This window comes from Sorghum bicolor, chromosome 1 (assembly GCF_000003195.3).
Source record: "Sorghum bicolor cultivar BTx623 chromosome 1, Sorghum_bicolor_NCBIv3, whole genome shotgun sequence".
NCBI lineage: Eukaryota > Viridiplantae > Streptophyta > Magnoliopsida > Poales > Poaceae > Sorghum > Sorghum bicolor.
Window position 1 is genome coordinate 69253448 of NC_012870.2, and position 18871 is coordinate 69272318.

General features: G+C 41.1%; 2 protein-coding genes across 2 annotated transcripts; one reads left to right on the forward strand and one right to left on the reverse strand.

Annotated features, from left to right (window-relative positions):
* LOC8081441 lies at positions 1214-5993 on the reverse strand. Its single transcript, XM_002468002.2, has 6 exons — positions 5419-5993; positions 4220-4411; positions 3861-4100; positions 3082-3299; positions 2386-2637; positions 1214-1863 (listed from the first exon to the last, which is right to left on the reverse strand). Exons 1-6 carry the CDS (start codon positions 5834-5836, stop codon positions 1585-1587), a joined length of 1599 nt encoding a protein of 532 aa, XP_002468047.1. The 5' UTR covers positions 5837-5993; the 3' UTR covers positions 1214-1584.
* LOC8081442 (protein disulfide isomerase-like 5-1) lies at positions 15807-18657 on the forward strand. The gene is made up of 4 exons (XM_002465378.2): positions 15807-16042; positions 16541-16599; positions 16697-16872; positions 18255-18657. Exons 1-4 carry the CDS (start codon positions 15908-15910, stop codon positions 18335-18337), a joined length of 453 nt encoding a protein of 150 aa, XP_002465423.1. The 5' UTR covers positions 15807-15907; the 3' UTR covers positions 18338-18657.

Consider the following 18871-nt stretch of genomic DNA (forward strand, 5'->3'; position numbering starts at 1 on the left):
TAAAAACTATATAATATTTAAAAACTGATGGTACAATTTAACATGAAAGGAGGTGCAAAACATAGAGCAAAGTCTCAGACTCCCCAGATAGCACCAACTCACCTCCCAATTGTGCGTCCGAAGTCGTGGCGCTTATAAAATAGCGATGGCACTAGCTGATAGCACCAACTCACCTCCCAATCGTGCGTCAGAACTCAATAATGCAATGCAGCATGTACATGCTCAACATTGTTTTATCTGGACCATTCAAATATGCTCTAAGATTCGTGCTGCTATACTTTTTTCAACTGTGTTCACATTTCTTCCCACTGTTTCACATATCTCGATGTATATTTAACGTTATAGATAAGCAATATCCAGCATATAGACCCTAAAAAACTGCCTTCGCTGGGCTGGGCCACACAACGTGGAGGCGCAGAAGCTTGAGCGCCTGGGCCTTGTTTAGTTCCAAAAATTTTTGGGAAATGGATACTGTAGCACTTTCGTTTGTATTTGACAAATATTGTCCAATCATGGACTAACTAGGCTTAAAAGATTCGTCTCGTCAATTCCGACCAAACTATGTAATTAGTTTTTATTTTCATCTATATTTAATACCTCATGCATACGTCTAAAGATTCGATGTGACGGGGAATCTGAAAAAATTTGCAAATTTTTTCAGCAACTAAACAAGGCCCTGGCCTGGTTTGCTGGCGCTGGAACCCAAATAGGGTACTCTCCTGCGGGAACATTGCCGCTAAAATACGGGATCCGTGAAAACGGTCTGAAAAAAATACGGGATCTGCCAAATTCGTTCCTGTTTCTACCAAATTTTTCCCGCGAGTAAGGCCTTGTTTAGATCCAAAAACTTTTTAAATTTTAACACGGTAGCACTTTCGTTTTTATTTGACAAACATTGTCCAATTATGGAGTATTACAGATAAACTATGCAATTAGTTATCTTTTTTTATCTATATTAAATGTTCCATACAAGTGCCGCAAGATTCAACGTGACGGAGAATCTTGTAATAAAGTTTTGGGAAACAAGGCCTAAACGCTGCTGGTCGGTACTGGGCATTTACCGTAACGAGCGGACAGGACGGCCCGTTTGGCAAACAACGCTCCAGATACCAAACACATCATCTCAAAACACTCGCACAGTATCGCAGCAGCACAGCACATCCGTCTCCTGCCAGCTGACAAGTGCACCGGCAGGAAGACGCGAAGACATTACTGACCTTAAACTGGATTGGACTATTGCATCATGCCATAAAGCCTTAATAAAGGAACAAAATTCAGCTGAGGGCGCAAATGTGCAAAAAGAAGCCTATAACGGAGTCATAGCAGGTTAATCAAATTTTAATACCGACTATACTAAAAGCGCACCGAGCAGGTGCCGTGCGAATTTGTGATGAGCATTTTTGTACATCGAAGTGAAACGGCACACAGCCTCTATCCAATGCTTTGTCTTCATCCTTCAAGACTTCTCGCAAGAGGAGCAGCTCAGTCCACAGGCAGCGACGAAAGGCACGTCTATTTGGGGTATTGTATTTAGTAGTAGTAACATCTCGTATCTATACTGTTGATCCTGAAAACTGATCTTGATCAGGGCAGGCCTGATTTTCCTTGTTCCTGATCTGTGGCATTGTCTGGTACTGTTGTTTCTTCGGTGAGCTCTGAAACAACCTCGCTGGGTTGCGGCGCAGGGTTGATTGGGCCCTGGGGAATGCCGAAGAGCGTGGAGAATATCTGCCTGTGGCACTCGTCGCAGAAGCAGAAGTATGAGAAGTGGCCTTCATCAAGAAGCTTGTGGACCGTAGCCCCTGGAACCGACCGCCGCACAAATTCAGCCACTGACGGCGAGACCACTCGGTCGTCCATCCCCTGTTGAGATATGAAAGGTTAGTTTCTGCAGGAATCCCTTCTTCTCTCAGCTACACGAACGTGCAAGGCATATAGTTTGAGAAGTTGAACCACCAAGCAACAAATGGACACATCCAATTCATTCCGTCCAATCGACAACACATGATGCTTTTATAGCGTCTCCATTTCCCAGTTCTTATGCCATTTGGGAGTTGCTATTTGTTCATACATACAAAACCAATTACGATACTACCTAACCTATGCATGTAAAACGGAGACTATTCAGCTACAATTACTATTGATGCAACCTTTCAGCTGTGCTGTTACAGCTTTTTTGAAGTAACCTTGACATGCACAGACTCTGACAGTATGACCAAAATAAACAGAGCCCAAATGCTAGGCGGCTACAGAACCACCTTCTAAACAACCGTCACTGTGTGCAAGCACGCTATGTGTGAAATAGCTGGAGAAAGTTTTCTTTAGTTTCTACTAAATGCTTCCATGCTTTCAGATCACTTCAGTTTCAGAGAACAGAGTACAAACCTGCCATATATGTATTGGGCCCAGAAATCCCACCCACTCTCTTTCAGCCTGATTGAAAAGAGACTTGATGAGTTCAAAAATGCCTCGAGCCTCTTTCTTCTGCATTTGGATGTCAGATAAGCTGAAACCCCAGTCAGATACTTGCAGCACAGCTTCCTCTACAAATGGCCTTGCATCTCCCTGACGCACAGACTCCGCAACATTCCTTTCCCAGAATGCATTGAACACAGGACCTTCCAGTAAAGTTTTGTCCTGAATAATGCCATAATATTAGTACTTGGCACGAGAAAAGGCAAATCTTCACATTTAATGGGATGAATACTAAGAATTCTTAAGCTAGCACCAATCATGCATCGATAAATCAAGTTGTTTACCTATGTGGAACAGATGTTGTGTGTATAGTAGCATATGAAAGATAAACATAGATGCTCCAAATTTTCAGCTGAATATTTTTTTTTTTAAAAAAAAAGGTATTTATCTAACAAAAATCCAGTGCCAATTGTCTGTTGTACAAGATACCACACATCTTGCATCTGATTTTCCTATGCCTTGAAATAAACAGAAGGTTTCTACATTATAAAGAAAATGGACAGTAAGAGCAGGAATGGTATCATGTCATTCCTATATTGCCCTGCAGCAGCAGCCCAATTTTTCATTGGTACTTTGAGATAGTACATAACACTGATATGAGCATACCTTCTTCCCCAATGACAGTGACAACCAACTCTCAGGTTGTCCTTGCTTTCCAGAAAGGAAGGTTTGGCGATAAAAGAACGGTAGCAGTGATGGAAACCTCCGAGCTAAAATGTGCATCAGTTTCCGTTTCGTTGACCAACTATCCCATGTTTTACGCCTCTCGTCTTTGGTCATCTTGGAGTCATATGGATTTGCCATAGGTGCGAACATTGCTGCACCTGGACACGGAATAATAAATCACATATCAGCAGACCTAACAGGAATACTTACATACGTATACAATAAGCGTGTAATGTCTGTGTTCTTTGAAGACAAAAGCCATAAATGCTTGACTGAAATAACCGCATCTTAATCTTAAGATGCAATGGTAGTTATGCCTTGACCAGATCAAGGTTCCAAACAAGGAAGACATATGTGCATCTGTGCTTTCAGTTACAAAAAATCGTCACAGATTTAGATGTTGCTGAGTAATCAATTGAATAGAGCACTCACATTTCATTATCATTGAGGCAAAAGTGATATACTAACAAACTTACAAAAACGTAAAGCATGGATGGCATTATGTTTATGTCACAATCATTTCCAGAATTAAGTCTTCTGAAGTTCAGAAGGCATAAGTAAGGTACGACATTGCATATCCACAGGCTGAAAACAATGGCTCCACTGTGCTAGTGTCAAAAACAATTGCAACTAAAGAGGCATCCCCATCAAGAACTTGCCAACATATAAACTCACAAATCCAAAACAATATAGAAAAAAAAAACATATGAGGTAGGTACCAGCAACTCGATCAGGAATGTAACGAAGAGCACTCCAGGCATGCATGCCACCTCCAGAATAGCCCACAACCCAGAACTTTTCCGGAATATTGAGAGCATTAGCCAGATAGAGCATGTCCAGTGCAGAAGAATTGAGATTCCGGCCTAGGTGTGGATCGCTTTCACCAAAACCAGGAAGATCATAGGTCACCAGTCGTACTCCAAATTCTTCCAGAAGAGATGCACTGATTCCAGGGATTCCTGCATGAGAAAGAGCAATGTAGATCAAATAGAAAGCATGGAAATGCCAACACTATCCAGCAAATGATGTGATGCTCTGATAAACTAACATGCCATACCAACTCGACTAGACTCCCTACCTGCCAGCCTTGATGACAGAAAAGAATGAGGAGCAATCAGTGAAAATCTTGCTCTGTTAGCTGAGACACCTTGTTCTTCATAAGCCAGATGCCGTCCATCAGGAAGTTGGATTCTATCGGCACTTGGGGGACCAATGATAAGTTTCTTGGGAAGGTCTACTGGAGTTTCATTGTCACTCCCAGCACCTAAAACTGCATGGAGAACATTCTCATTAAGCAATTAGAGTGGTGCACTGATCCCTACATGGACAAACTGTAATGTGGATCAACTGACCGCAGTGTACTAACAAAATGAATGTGTAATGCATAACTAGTCAATCAGGTATGAGCATTTTGGCATTTGGCACTACTGGATACATGTTGCATTGTGCTAACATTAGGATATCGAGAATTAAGTCACCTTAAATTCATAATATTATTCAAATTTCGAATAAAAATATATAAATTAACATGTTCCAGTTCTCAAGTGAGAAGCTTTAATTCACAATGAACCAAACTGATCACAAAATGTACATAAGAAATCAGTGACAGAGTAAATTGGACTAAAAATGAACAGACTTGGTTCATACTCATCATATTATGGTGAAAGATAAGAATGAGAAATAGACAGTGACCTCCATGAAAATCAATTACTTAAACTAGACACACTAGCCAAACCATCTGTACAGATGTGAATGAAATAGGGTCAAGCAGTTCCCCTTGTCCCATGAGAAGGAACACAAAAAGTAAAGCAATTGAGTAGTGGTATCCTTAACCGTTGCACTGTTCAGCGGATCAAACACAAACCCAGAATACACATAAAACGGTAGTGTAGTTGTGTGTTTTTCTTGTCAACGCAACGTTGCCCAAGCAAACTAGGCATGGATCCCAGGGTCTGAAAATGTATGGTTGCAAATGTCACGTTTTTCAACCAATTCGACATGAAACGTACTACAGAATATATATCTGCTCACAGATGAGAGAGGTTATAACCCAAAATTCAAATTAAAACCCTCAACAGAAACTGAAACACTCGTTTATTCCGGATTCTCCACGGTCAGTTAGATCCATCCCCGCAAAAGAACAAAGACGAGACAAAACCCAAATAGCATGTTGCGGGACGCCACAAGCCACATTTGCACGCTCAGCTGGAGGCAGAGACGCGTCACGCGAGCGCGGGGTGTAGTGTAGCGGTGCTGACGCACGAGATCAGCGGTTACCTAGGAGTGTGACGAATGCGACCGCGGCGACGATGAGCCAACACCTCACCGGGTCGCGCTCCTCGGGGAGGTACTCGTTCATGAAGCTGAGGCGCTTCCCCGTGGCCGCCGCCCGCTTCCGGAGCCGCCGCGCGAGCTCGCTGTCCTCGGCGCCGGCGAGGCTCTGCGCGGCGACGTCCCACAGCCCGCGGCCCAGCTCCCGCAGCATCTCCGCCGTGGACTCCGCGAACCCCTTCGCCTGCTGCGCCCACCCCTCCTCCGCCCTCCCCTCTTCCTCCTCCCCGTACCACCCGGCCCCCGCCGCCGCAACATTCGCCGCCGCCGGCGCGTGCCCCCCGCCGCCGGGGAGGCGAACGCCCGTGTCACCCACGAGAGTGGCCAGGTCCTCGTGCCACGTCATCGTGGCCGCCGCCGACATCTTGCCGCCGCGGCGCCGATCGCTTTCGCTCCGCCCGCGTGTACGTGCTCCTCCCGTGCAAGAGAGAGGTTTGGAAATTGGGAAGCGAGGAGGGGGAGTGGAAGACCGGGGCACTTTGGGAGTTGGAGTGAGACGAAATGGCGAGCTTGGGACGTTTCCGCTGACTTGTGGGTCCCGCTAGGCTGTGTGGGTAGGAGTTTCGGCCCAGAGTTTCGGTGGGTGTCCCTCCCTGCCTTTGGTGGTTCCTGGGTTGCTTTCTTCCCCACGAGCGTCCACGGATCTAGGCCGTAGGAAATGTGAGGGGCGGCATGGCAGCTCGCAACTGCCACTTAATGGACGGTCAGATTGACAGAGATGCTCTATGCGAGTACTTGGGCATGCACGAGAAGTGATCACAAAAATTCAAAAGTAGTGGTCCCATTTTGTTCCTGCGTTTACTGCAAGAAAACTTAAGAGACTCTGCTGTTGCAAATGTCAGAACCCAACCATTTATAGATATTTGAAACCACATTTGTTTAGAGCACTATCTAAACAAAATTCAGAAAATGAATTTGTTGCTATAGATATTTGTCTATTTTTCATACACTTAGTCAAAGTTTGAAAATATTTTAGCATTTCACTGAAAAGGATACACAATTTATAATGGATGGAGTATTTTATTTAGTAGCAATTGAAGGTACATGCAACTATAAATGACATGCGATGTGGTTCCTTATTTTAGGATCTGGGTTTTTTCACCGAAGCATATTGGTGTGAAAATGGGAGTATCTAGTTATTTATCAACAGATTTTTATGTGATCAAATCCGTCATATTTTTAATAAATGCGGCTCAATAGACAGTCGTAGCACAAATTCTAAAGTACAATCAAACGTATAGAAATTTGATAGATTTATAAAAAAAAATGTCAACAGATAAATAACAAAAGTCATGAAAAATTGCTATAGTTTTTTTTATGTTGTGTGTTAACTTGTAGTGGTTATACACTAAGCATTTCTTAAAAGGGTTTGTGACACTCTTCTCGTCTAATTTCTAAAGCATTTCCAATCATTTCTGTAGAAACATACAATTGTTGGTTTTTAGGTGACCTTGTGATTTTAATCAATAATATGACCTAAGGACTCCACCGCCCTAAAACATATGGATTTCACATATTTTTCTTCGGTAACACTTAGGGAGGTGGTACGATCAATGGCGAACTTGTTTCTAATATGTTACCTTGTAATGGAATTCTCTTAAACAGATACATTTTATTATTGGGTAGAATTTATAACCATAATACTCACTCCGTCCTACAATACACAAATGCATGGCAACAACTATTGATATTCCTTTTAAACTTAGAAACGTATCTAGTGAAAACCACACCCTTCGTGAAAAACCATGCAAACTACGGCAAAAAGTCATCTAAATTCACCAAAAAAACCACACATATACATGATATAATGATACTCAACCTTGTAAAAATATCTTGTCCAAACTCGACTTCGTTTGTGAGATATAAAAATAACAAATTTTAGACCAGAAAATTGTCCATAGGATTTGTTAGAAATTTGATATTTTTATATCTCACAAACGAATTCGAGTTTCGACAAGATATATTTTATAAGGTTGTGTATCATTATATCATCTACATGTGTGATTTTTTTGTAAATTTATACGTTTTTTTACCGTAGTTTGTACGGATTTTCAAGAAATTTGTGGTTTATATCCCAACTTTAAACTTAGCATCACCCAAAGCAACCGATTAAAAAAATATTACTTTTTAGTTCCTGTCTATAATATCTAAATGATTTGGCAAGTAATCTCATAGTTAAAAATATATTTCATAGTTTTCTGTCTATAATATCTAAATGATTTGGTAAGTATAAACATTATCTCACAGCTTCTGTGTTAGAATCGTACATAGCCGCTTGTGTTGACTGTACAGTCATTGAAAGTTTGAAAGCCCTTGTGTTGCTGTAGCACAGATGGGGCGGCGGCGCAACCGGACGAGAAAGTGTGGACGCTTGCAACGGCTGGACCTGCTGGCGGAGACCGACCGGCGACCGCCCCTGGGCCCCCGCCCATGCAATCCTCGAACCGCCCCGATACGCCACCTGCCACTTCCACCGGGAGCCCACCACGACGCGACGAGGCGCGCAAAACAGCACGGGCTACAGCCGCCGCCGCCGTACGGGGGATCCGAGCCACCCGCGCGTACCGGTTACGCCTCGGGCAGGTGGGGGTGGGCGCCCACCGCACCCCGGGCCGCAGGATCGCGTGCTCCGGTTGGCGCAGCGACCTCGCGGGTGGCGCGCGGCGCGTCGGCGGGCCGCGATCACGCGGCTCTATGGCTGGAGCTTGAACGGGATGGAGTGGACGGACGGTGGGCCGTGGGGTCTGTACGATGCTGATGCATGCGGCGGCGCACCTTTTTTGCGTCTGGGGTTTTCGATATCGAGGCCTGGTTTGATGAAAAAAAAAATATTTCGCTAATGTAGTACTTTCGTTTGTTTGTAGTAAATATTATCTAATTATAGACTAACTAGGGTCAAAAAATTCGTCTCATGATTTATAGACAAACTGTGTAATTAGTTTTTATTTTCGTCTATATTTAATGTTTTATGTATGTGCCGCAAGATTCAATGGAACGAGAAATTTTGAAAACTTTTTGGATTTCGGTGGGAACTAAACAAGGCCCGAGCACTGGAGCAGAATTAGAGGTGCAAATGAGTGATGATTAGGTGTACCTCTAAACTTCTTTAGTTCAAATATTTATACTACTTCTCTAAAAATATTAAGAAGTAGTACAAATATTTGAACTAAAGAGGTTTGGAGGTGCACCTAAAGGTTACCCCTTTGCACTATTTCCAAAACAAATCTGCTGACAGAGCATCAATGAAACAATCTCCACAGTGCATGAGTTTCACCTTGACGTTTCCTAGGCTGAGCAAAGCATTTAATTACTGCAAAATGATTAGATCACATTCAATATGGTGAAACAATTTAGTTCTCAGTGGGGATTTCATCCCGTTTCACCGCGTGGGAAACAACGCTCGCGGGGTTTCACTGCGGTGAAATTATTTCCTTTTCTCTCCTCTTCGTTTCATGCAAAAAGTATAGTTTTGCTGACATGACGCTCTAATAAATGTGCATGACATCTCGGTGAAACCTCCACTAAGACTCGGCTTGGCCTAAGTAGAATATTTGGCACTGTAGCAGCAGTAGCGGCTTTGTTGGATATACATGGCCAATGGGCGCCTGCCACGTGGTGGGTTACCAACGGTAAAGTGCTGATTGATTGCTTGCCCGGCGTGGCGGGCACGTGGAGCGGTGGAGCCAGCGGGATTGGATAAGGGTGGTCCTCTGTGTTTTTTATTTTTAATCCTCCTCGTAGAACAGCGTATTGTACTATATGAGTGATGATGATATACCGAAATCGTTTATTCGTTTTCATGGTGATGCAAACCGCGTATAGAGGGAGACAACACCAATGCTCTGCACGTGCAATGTGCCTCGGCTAGAACAAAGAGTCATTGAACACGTCCTAATGTGTGTATTTCTATCACTACGTACGTAATTAGATTTTCAATGTAAATTATCGGTGATAAACACAATGATCAGTAGTTGGTCATGATTATTTTTTGGTACAGAAAACCAGTGGTTGTATTCACTAGCGGAGTTAGGAGTAAGTGGTAAAAAATAGATAAATTAGTGTTGTACTAACCTAACTTTGTCAAGCCAATTTCCTTTGGCTTTTGGCTTAGTAGTTTGCCCTATTGTTGTTAGAGCATCTCCAAGAGTTATGGAAAACTCACTTGCCAAATCTTATGATTTGGCAAGTTGCTAAAACATATGGCAAGTGTAAATTTGTGGCCTCTCCAATGGTTTGGCATATGGACTTGGCAAAACTAAAAAAGTAGGCCCACTTCCAACCTCCCTCAACTGATTCCAGTCCGACGTTTCACCTGGGCGCCCGATCGACATCACTCATCGCCTGGCCGCCACTGACCTCACGCGCGCCGCCACACATGTTATCTGTGATTGATATATATATATATATATATATATATATATATATATATATATATATATATATATATACCGGTTGTTTCTGTCAGGTGTGCACAATCTGTCAGTACCGGCAGCTGGTGTTCCTTGGCGATTTGCCTGCCACGCTGCTACTGCACCATCGCAAGGACAAACTGAGACTGCATCAGCTGCTGTTGCCGTCCATCATCAATGTTTGCCGGCCACTCGCACTACTACACGACACAGCAGCACGGTGAAGTTTCCATCTGCGCGCGGGAGAGGAGGCGGGGTCGGGATTTCGGGCGATGGCAACGCGATGGCAAGTCCCCCAACGCGCGCAAATATCCGCGTGAAGGACCGGTGGATGCCAAGTTTGGAAAATTTGCCAACCTATATACCAAACTGTTGGACCTAGATTTTTTCTAATTTTGCCAAAAAAACAAGGATGGCAAGTGCTTTTGGGAACTCTTGGAGATGCTCTTAGTCACCTAAATTTTAAAGGTGCATAAATGAAACAAAATATGTACCCCATCTTAGAATACAACCACATATAGAGTTTAAAAAACGTATAAAAAACTACATTTGAGTTTTGGGTATAACTGATTAGATGAATGGATGAAAATGCACCTTTGCAGATCAATGAATGGTAGCATATTTCCTTCGAGATCTATTGGATATGCTCACAGGATAGACATAGAGACATGCAAGTAGACATCGTTGTCGTACCCATACGTAGATTATGTGTGCATGAACGAGTTAATGGAAGCCATATAAGACATGTTTGATTAAAGAGTAAATGTAGTTATATTTTACAATATCTTTCACTTTTCTTAGCATGTTTGATTAAAGACTAAATGCAGTCATATTTTTATAATATGTTACCACTTTCCTTTACCTGTCTAATTGAAGACTAAATGTAGTTACTCCCTCCTATCCTGTAAGTAGTATATTTTAGCATTCAAAAATTATTCTCAAATATAATGCATTAATTCTAGAGGAAAAAAACTAGTTTTGTATTAAATATTTTTCATTTATGAACCAATCGTGATTAATCACGTCGATGATAACGTCAGATTGGGAAAATAAAATGAGAGCATGTGTGTCTTTTATGTTGTCTTAATTTGTCTTTCCTAAAATGCACTACATTATATTACAGATGGATTATATTTTAGGATGGAGGTAATCACTTTTTTCCTTCCACACGAACCATCTTAGCTTTCATATTTGGCAAGCACTATAAATCATTTTGTTAATCACTCTCTCAGGTAAAGTTTATAAGACATATTCTAGTATGGTATATAGTTTTCTTAATTACACTTTGATCATCATATTATATTGTTTTATGATTATAGACTTATAATTGTTGGATATTTAATTTGATTACAAATTTAAGGGACCACCTAAATTTAATTTTATTTCCGATGATGTTTATTGCATATATTTTATGCTAAAATTGGACATAAATTTATTATGTTATGACACAAAGGCAAACAATTAATTACAGAAGTAATAATTTACTTGTACTATTCCTAAAATCATCTTAAAATCCAGACACCTGAAATATAGGAGAAGTGTAAAATTGATAGTATCAAGTTTTTATTATAATATAGTTTAAGTATTAGTAACTTATTATGGATCAAAGATAATAAAATTTGACTCTTGACAAGTACATGAAATGCCTTATAATAAACTGAACCGGAGGTGCTAATAAATAAAATCCAGAGGAAAGAGCTGCACATGACATACGTATCAACATCAATGAAACAAAGGAACCATGATGAACCATTGCCATGTGCCTCAAGAGAGAATCTGGTCCACAAGGCACCATCTTATTCGAGCGAAATTCCATGAAAGACATGTCGTGGGTGTCAGTTTCCCATAGAGTAACGCCGATGAGATTATGATACAAAAGCTGGATTCTGGATGACACTTGTCCATGCCACTGAAAGGGGCAAAAGAAAAAGGAAAAAAAAACAGTAGAACGAAAGGCAAGTTGAGTATCTTTATTCGTTTTCCATATGATCGTTGGTTCTAGAACCAAGATGTGAGCTGTCGTACATGACAAGGGGATCGATCGAGAGCAAGCGCGTCCATCCAAGAATCGTGAGGCAATTGCATGATAGCAGGCCGTGGCTGGGCCCCATCATTCCATCATGGGGCCGCTGATGAGTCATCACACGGTCATTAGTTCGCCGGCGTGTCTTTGATTTGGCAAGAAAAGGACGGATTAGATAAAGAAGGAGAAGAAGAAGAAGAAGAAGAAGATGCCCATCCAGCGAGACGTCGTCACCGACTCATCCGGTCGAGATAAGGTGACATGCAAAAGGCATAGTGGTAGTGGTACGAGTAATAAGTTAATAACCAACTCGGCCGGCGAACCGGCGGCGCGGAACGTGCCCGTGCGTTGGGGGTGGTTGACAAAAGGAGAAGCCGCTGCTGCGAAAGCGGGAGGACGGCGTGGTTCCGTGAGGGAACATGGTGGAATGTGTTGGGTTGGGTAGGGTAGCTAAAGCCCCCAACGGTTTGATCCGTGATCTTCTGAGCTAGTGCTCCTAGTAGAGCGGTGGTGTGTGCGTGTGTGTTTTTGGCGGTGGTCACTTGTTGCGCCCGCCGCATCGGCGGAAGGCCAGGCCGCCAGGGCCCGTGCCATTGCTGTCGCCGGATGGTCCACTCTTGCAATGACAGCCGAAGTTAGGCCTTGTTGAGTTCATTTGTTTTGAAACCACACGGTAGCACTTTTGTTTTTATTTGATAAATATTGTTTAATTATTGATACCTAAGCTTAAAAGATTCATCTCGCGATCTATAGTCAAACTGTGTAATTAGTTTTTATTTTTATCTATATTTAATGCTTTATGCATGTGTCGCAAGATTCGATGCGATAGGAAATCTTGAAAAGTTTTTGGTTTTTTTAAACAAAGCCTTATGCAAATTGGAAGGTCCACGTGCACCTGCACCGAGAATCACACATTCAGGCCTTGTTTAGGCCTTGTTTTTTGAAAAGATTTTGAATTTTAGCATTGTAGCACTTTCGTTTGTATTTGATAATTATTGTCCAACTATAGATTAACTAGCTCAAAAAATTCGTCTCGTAAATTACAGACAAACTGTGCAATTGATTTTTGTTTTCGTTTATATTTAATGCTTCATGTATCTGCCACAATATTTGATGTGACGAGAAATCTTAAAATTTTTTTGAATTTCAGAGTAAACTAAACAAGGCCTCACATGGAGATTGACGGAGTACGCCGGCCGACCAGAGGAGGTAAACAAACAAAGGTCTTGTTTAGTTTACCCTAAAATTTATTTTTTTAAAAAAAATCGTCATATTAAATTTTATGTAGATTAAAAAAATATTTATATAGTTTGGTTGTAGTTGATAAGATAAATTTTTTAAGTCTATTTAGTTTATAATGAAACAATAATTATTAAATGTGTTATAATATATAAAAAAGAGTTTTTGATCTCAACAAGACCGGACTCAGTGACGACGGAGCACTGCACCATTAGGCCCGTAAAAGATGATACTAGTCGAGCGGTAGCAGGATGAGTAGTAGACTAGTAGTACACTTGGACTACTTGAGTCTGTATTGGGCACTATACAACGAGCGGTGTCTGCCAGACTGCCGGTCAACAACAGCTACGGTCGGTGCAGTGCAGCTTTCCTTTCCTTGTTTCTTCCTTTTGCAGTTTTGTTTTTTTCCGCCCTCCGGAGAAAAACCGTCAGCCGGACGAACCCGCCGACGGCCCGTCGACCTAAGCGGGTGTTTGTGTTAGTGTTGTTAAGCAGTCTCAATGCATGTTCAATGCATGTTTTATGAGAGTATCATGCATATTAAATAGGATGTCACATAAGTAAAATTACTGACTTGACATAGTCATTAAATGAATAAGTTTCATCAGATGAGAGAGAAGTTTCATCCCCATGAAACTCATATGGCTCGCTTACCTAGTTTTAGTTTTAGTAACTGTGACATAAAACTATACATTGAGACTGGTCTTAAAATTTAGTAGATAGGACGTTTTTTTATTTTATTTAATAATTAATGTCTAATCATAAATTAATTAGATGTAAAAAGATTTATCTTGTAAATTATTATCTAGTTATGTTTTAATTTCATAAATATTTTATGTATATATCAAAATATTTAACGTGTTAAAGAAAATCAGCACAAACCGGCGCCTGAGTTTGATTCGCTGTGGGCCTGTGGCTGACGGGAAGGGAATATGCCCCTCATATCTGGCCTCCTCTGCCGCTCTGCTCGCTCGGTAGCTGCAGACCGCGAAATTCTCGCGGTAGCCTGCTGTGTTCTCTGCTCTGCTGCATGCCTGCATCATCACCAGGGCGGGGGTCTCGTGAATGAACAGCACCGGCTTCATACGTGGGGCTATTTAGGGCTTTCCCAACCGAGGCTAACGAGCTTATTAGCCTTAGCAAAAAGTTACCGTCCATGTAGACATGAAATTTCTAGGCTTCAAAACTCCCATCCAAAGCAATACAACGAAGACCCACTGCTTTCATCACCTGCACAGAAGTTGCTTTTGCTTTTTGCTCGGTTGCAGACTTCCTCCTGGGCCTTGTTTAGTTCGCCAAAAATTTTGCAAAATTTTTCAGATTCTCCGTCACATCGAATCTTTAGACCTATGTATGGAGTATTAAATATAGATGAAAATAATAACTAATTGCACAATTTGGTCGGAATTGGCGAGACAAATCTTTTGAGCCTAGTTAGTCCATAATTGAACAATATTTGTCAAATACAAACGAAAGTGCTACTATTTCTATTTTGCAAAATTTTTTGAAAGTAAACAAGGCCCTAGTATGTATTTGGGTGCATCGTTCATCCAACGCAAAACTTGCTAGCTGCCTGCAGCTTTTACCTGACAAAGCATACGCCGCTTCTACAAGATCCTATCACCGACTGCAAGGCCATCAATCGAGTTGAGGTGGCAGTCTGGTGCGGACGTGGAAGCCGAGGCTACAAGCCACGGTGGTGCGTTGGGCCTGGCCTTATGGTGATTTTTTTGTAAGTAATATTTTTGTTTGTATTTAATAATTATTGTTTAAATATAGACTAACTAGACTTAAAAGATTCGTCTAGCAAATTACAGACAAACTATACAATTAATTATATATTTTTGTCTATATTTAATGTTTTATTCATGTGCTGTAATATTTGATACGACGAAGAATCTTGAAATTTTTGGGAACTAAGATCTTGTTTACTTGCAATTTTTTTTTACAAAATAGACACCGTAGAATTTTCGTTTGTATTTGACAAATATTGTCCAATCATAGACTAATTAGGCTCAAAAGATTTGTCTCGCAAATTACAGACAAAATATATAATTAGTTATTTTTTATTTATATTTAATGCTCCATGTATGTGGCATAAGATTGGATGTGACGGAGAATCTTAAAATTTTTTGCAAAATTCTTAGGAAGGCCTAAGGGCGTGTTTAGTTCCTCATAAAATGCAAAATGACAACTACTTTGGAATGTCAAAATTTAGTTCCTCATAAAATGCCAAAATTTTTAGAGTTATATGTTTAGTTCCATCCAAAATGTAGAATTTATTGCTCTCATAAGGACCTCTCGAGACTCTTTTGAGCTTTTTTTTTTGTCTATTAAGGTTAAAATCTAAAATAAAGAATAACCATCTTTTTGCTTAAAAAATTAAATGATATTTAGTTCTATTATGCAAAATGATAAATCAAAACCTAAAGTTTTTTTTTGAATAGAAAGGGAATCAAACATCCCTAACCCCATGGATGAAAAAAAAGGGACTTGAGACAGCAGTACAGAGCCGTCAGCTAACACAGGAGCGCTATGTGACGACTTGACAAATGCTATTCGATAACGCGAACTGGGCTGCACTCACGAACACAATGCGGAGGCCCAGAAGTTCACACGATAAAGGCATCGTATCTATCGGCCCATAACGGCCCAACAAACACCAAGTCATCGACTTCAGTATTCGCACACCGCACCCCACCCCCACCTCTTCTTTCCCCTCTCTCTCCCCTCGCCGTCGCGGTCGTCGCCGTCCGTGCGAGCCATGGATCTAGGCGCTACCCGCCGAGGGCGCCTACCGATCCACCTCTTGTTGGCGTCGCTCACCGTCCTCGTGGTCCTCACCGTGCGCTCCAGCGCCGAAGTCATCACTCTCACCGAAGAGACCTTCTCCGACAAGGTACGGGTACTCCTTGCCGTGCCCTTCTCTCTCGACTCTCTTCTCTCCGCCTTACCTTCAAGTCGGGGATACTTGGCACAGATGTACCTTTTCTATGTTGCGCTGATGGACCCAAGAATTAGCGACACTAGATACTAGACAGATCGGCATGCTTAGTCACGGAGCAAGATTTGGTAGCTGTATGCCAAATTGTTCAATGGTTTCACTTCATTGACTTCATAATTGCTAAGTTGGCACTCGCCGTTATTAAACGGATGGATCATAACTTCTGCAGTCCTCTTAACTGATATCCTGATATAGGTAGCGCAGGAGTTCAAATATATTATTTAGTTACTACTTTCTCATTAGGATATTCACATAGTTTTCAGGCTTACATCCTTACAGTTCGCACAATTAGTCAAACAAAGACCAGACAGTGCTACTGTGACCTGCTGTATGTTTGTATATTTGTTTCAGTCAATCAAATTTGATTCTGAGATATTTCTCTCTTGTGTTTAGATAAAGGAGAAGGACACAATTTGGTTTGTGAAATTTTGCGTCCCCTGGTGTAAACACTGGTAACGCATGCTTCTCATAGGGGTTAGATGAATGTTGGCTTATGTATAGATTTTTTATTGCCACAAAGCTGATTTGTTAAGGGTGTGGCATTTGCAGCAAGAACCTTGGAACACTATGGGAGGACCTGGGAAAGGTTATGGAAGGTGAGGATGAAATTGAGATAGGGCAAGTTGACTGTGGTGTCAGCAAACCAGTATGCTCAAAGGTGGATATCCATTCCTACCCAACATTCAAGGTGTTTTATGAAGGCGAAGAAGTAGCAAAATATAAAGGTAAACTTTGTTTCACCATTTCACCATAGTTTTAGGCAAAAATTCCAACATAAGACCATGTTTGTTCTTCTAGTTTTGGCCCACACCCCTTATGAGCATCTATGCATTATACTTGTAGCGGGAGAGGGCTCTCAAAGTCTACAATCTTTGTAAATTGATTCAAATTCGAATTTGACATTTAAACCATTTGTATATCAGACAAGTGCACACTTCCGTTCCGTGGGCAATTTACTTTTAGATGAATAGGTCACCCCTTCTATGAAGATTTTGCTAAATCCACTAATAGTGGTGCGGGTATGGTTAGTTTTAATATCAGAGGCAATAACAACATGTAAGTGAATGATGAGAAGAACATGTCTCAGTAAATTGCCGTTTATTGATCATGCTGACTACTACCAAAATGAATCTTTGTAGCCATTGAATGCTATGGTACTGTATTGTTGGAGTTATTGCTTACAAGTTGCCTATTTAGCTACTTACTACTTTATAATGAATTCATATCCTTTGGAATTTGAACCATGCCCCAAAGTTGATTATATGCAATAGTCATTTTTGCAGTGCTATTCATCACCCAATACTCAAAATTCACCACTTACATTCATGGATCTGCTAGCTTACACTTAACATTAAGTACATTTAGGGATGAAAGCGGATCGGATACGAACGGATATCACCGATATCATATTTGTTTTCATATTTATGGTTGGATTCGGATCCGAATACGGATAATGTCAATCATGTCGGATAAGATACGATTGGATGTCGACATCATAAATATACGATTTAAATATTCGGATACGGATACGATATCGGATGTTAAATATTCGAACTCGGATACGGACAGATCTAAACCTCTCTAAACGAATTCGATCTCGAATACGGTCGGAAAATACCCGTACCGTTTTCATTACACAAATTTTTAGCCATTTTTGTTTGAGAACAAGTTGGTACTTAGCAACTTCCAGTTATGTATAGTACTCAATCCATTCCAAATTGTAAGTCGTTTGACTTTTTTAATATCAAGTTTGACCACTCGTCTTATTCAAAGTTTTGTACAAAATATCACTTTTTTTTGTTGTGTATTGGTTTATTAATAAAAGTTCTTTAAGAATGACTTAAATTTGACTATATTTGTACAAATTTTTTGAATAAGACGAGTGGTCAAACTTGGGGTAAAAAAAGTCAAACGACTTACAATTTGGGATGGAGGGAGTACATATTATTTGTTTCTTCCCTACTTTGGTTTCTACTTGTCCTTTGTATCTTTATGTCTGTTGCAGTGCTTTTGCATGTGAACATATTCCTTTTCGTTTGGTTTTCTGCTTCATTTGACAGTATTCTGTACTGACATCAACATGAAACTGTATTCCATGCTACTGCAGGACATAGGGATGTGGAATCACTGAAGAACTTCGTGTTGAGTGAAGCTGAGAAAGCAGGTGAGGCGAAGCTCCAAGCTGATTGAGGCAGGGTACTTTCAGCAAGCATGTGGCGCAGACAAGGAACAATGCTTTGCAACACTGTCCTGTATCCTGGCATTTACAAAGCCATTTTACAGGAAAGAAATGACCTTGTATCTGAGTATTCGTCTTCAAAAGTACAAGTCCGAATCAGTTCATGAAAGCTATACTCCATACCATAGGTTTCATCACATTTTTGATAAACTTAAGTAATGATTAGAATGCAACGATACAAAGGTCTGTTTGTGTCACTTGCGCATCTCCCAACAGTTAAACTGGTGGTTGAATGTAAATTTATGCGGCATGTTGGAACTGACCCCCTTCAGATACTTGATCAATGGTGGTAGAGTATTTCGGCTCCAGAGCTGGAGCTACTACGCCGGTTTTTATTTTATTTTTTGAGGAGGAAAAAAGGCTCTCTATGTGTATGTCAAACGGGCCGAAACCTTTTTCTCCCAACACAAGAAGGATCTTGAGGGAGATGGGGCTTGTCCGAAGGCCTTTTGGGCTCATTGATCAAGTCAACAGCGTTGGTCGGA

Coding starts and splice junctions, on each gene's coding strand:
- LOC8081442 (XM_002465378.2), top strand. CDS start 15,908: ATGGATCTAGGCGCTACCCGCCGAGGGCGCCTACCGATCCACCTCTTG. Junction 16,043..16,540: donor AAGAGACCTTCTCCGACAAG/GTACGGGTACTC, acceptor TCTTGTGTTTAG/ATAAAGGAGAAGGACACAAT. Junction 16,873..18,254: donor AGAAGTAGCAAAATATAAAG/GTAAACTTTGTT, acceptor ATGCTACTGCAG/GACATAGGGATGTGGAATCA.
- LOC8081441 (XM_002468002.2), bottom strand. CDS start 5,836: ATGTCGGCGGCGGCCACGATGACGTGGCACGAGGACCTGGCCACTCTC. Junction 4,101..4,219: donor TCTGTCATCAAGGCTGGCAG/GTAGGGAGTCTA, acceptor TTTCTCATGCAG/GAATCCCTGGAATCAGTGCA. Junction 2,638..3,081: donor CACTGTCATTGGGGAAGAAG/GTATGCTCATAT, acceptor GGCATTATTCAG/GACAAAACTTTACTGGAAGG.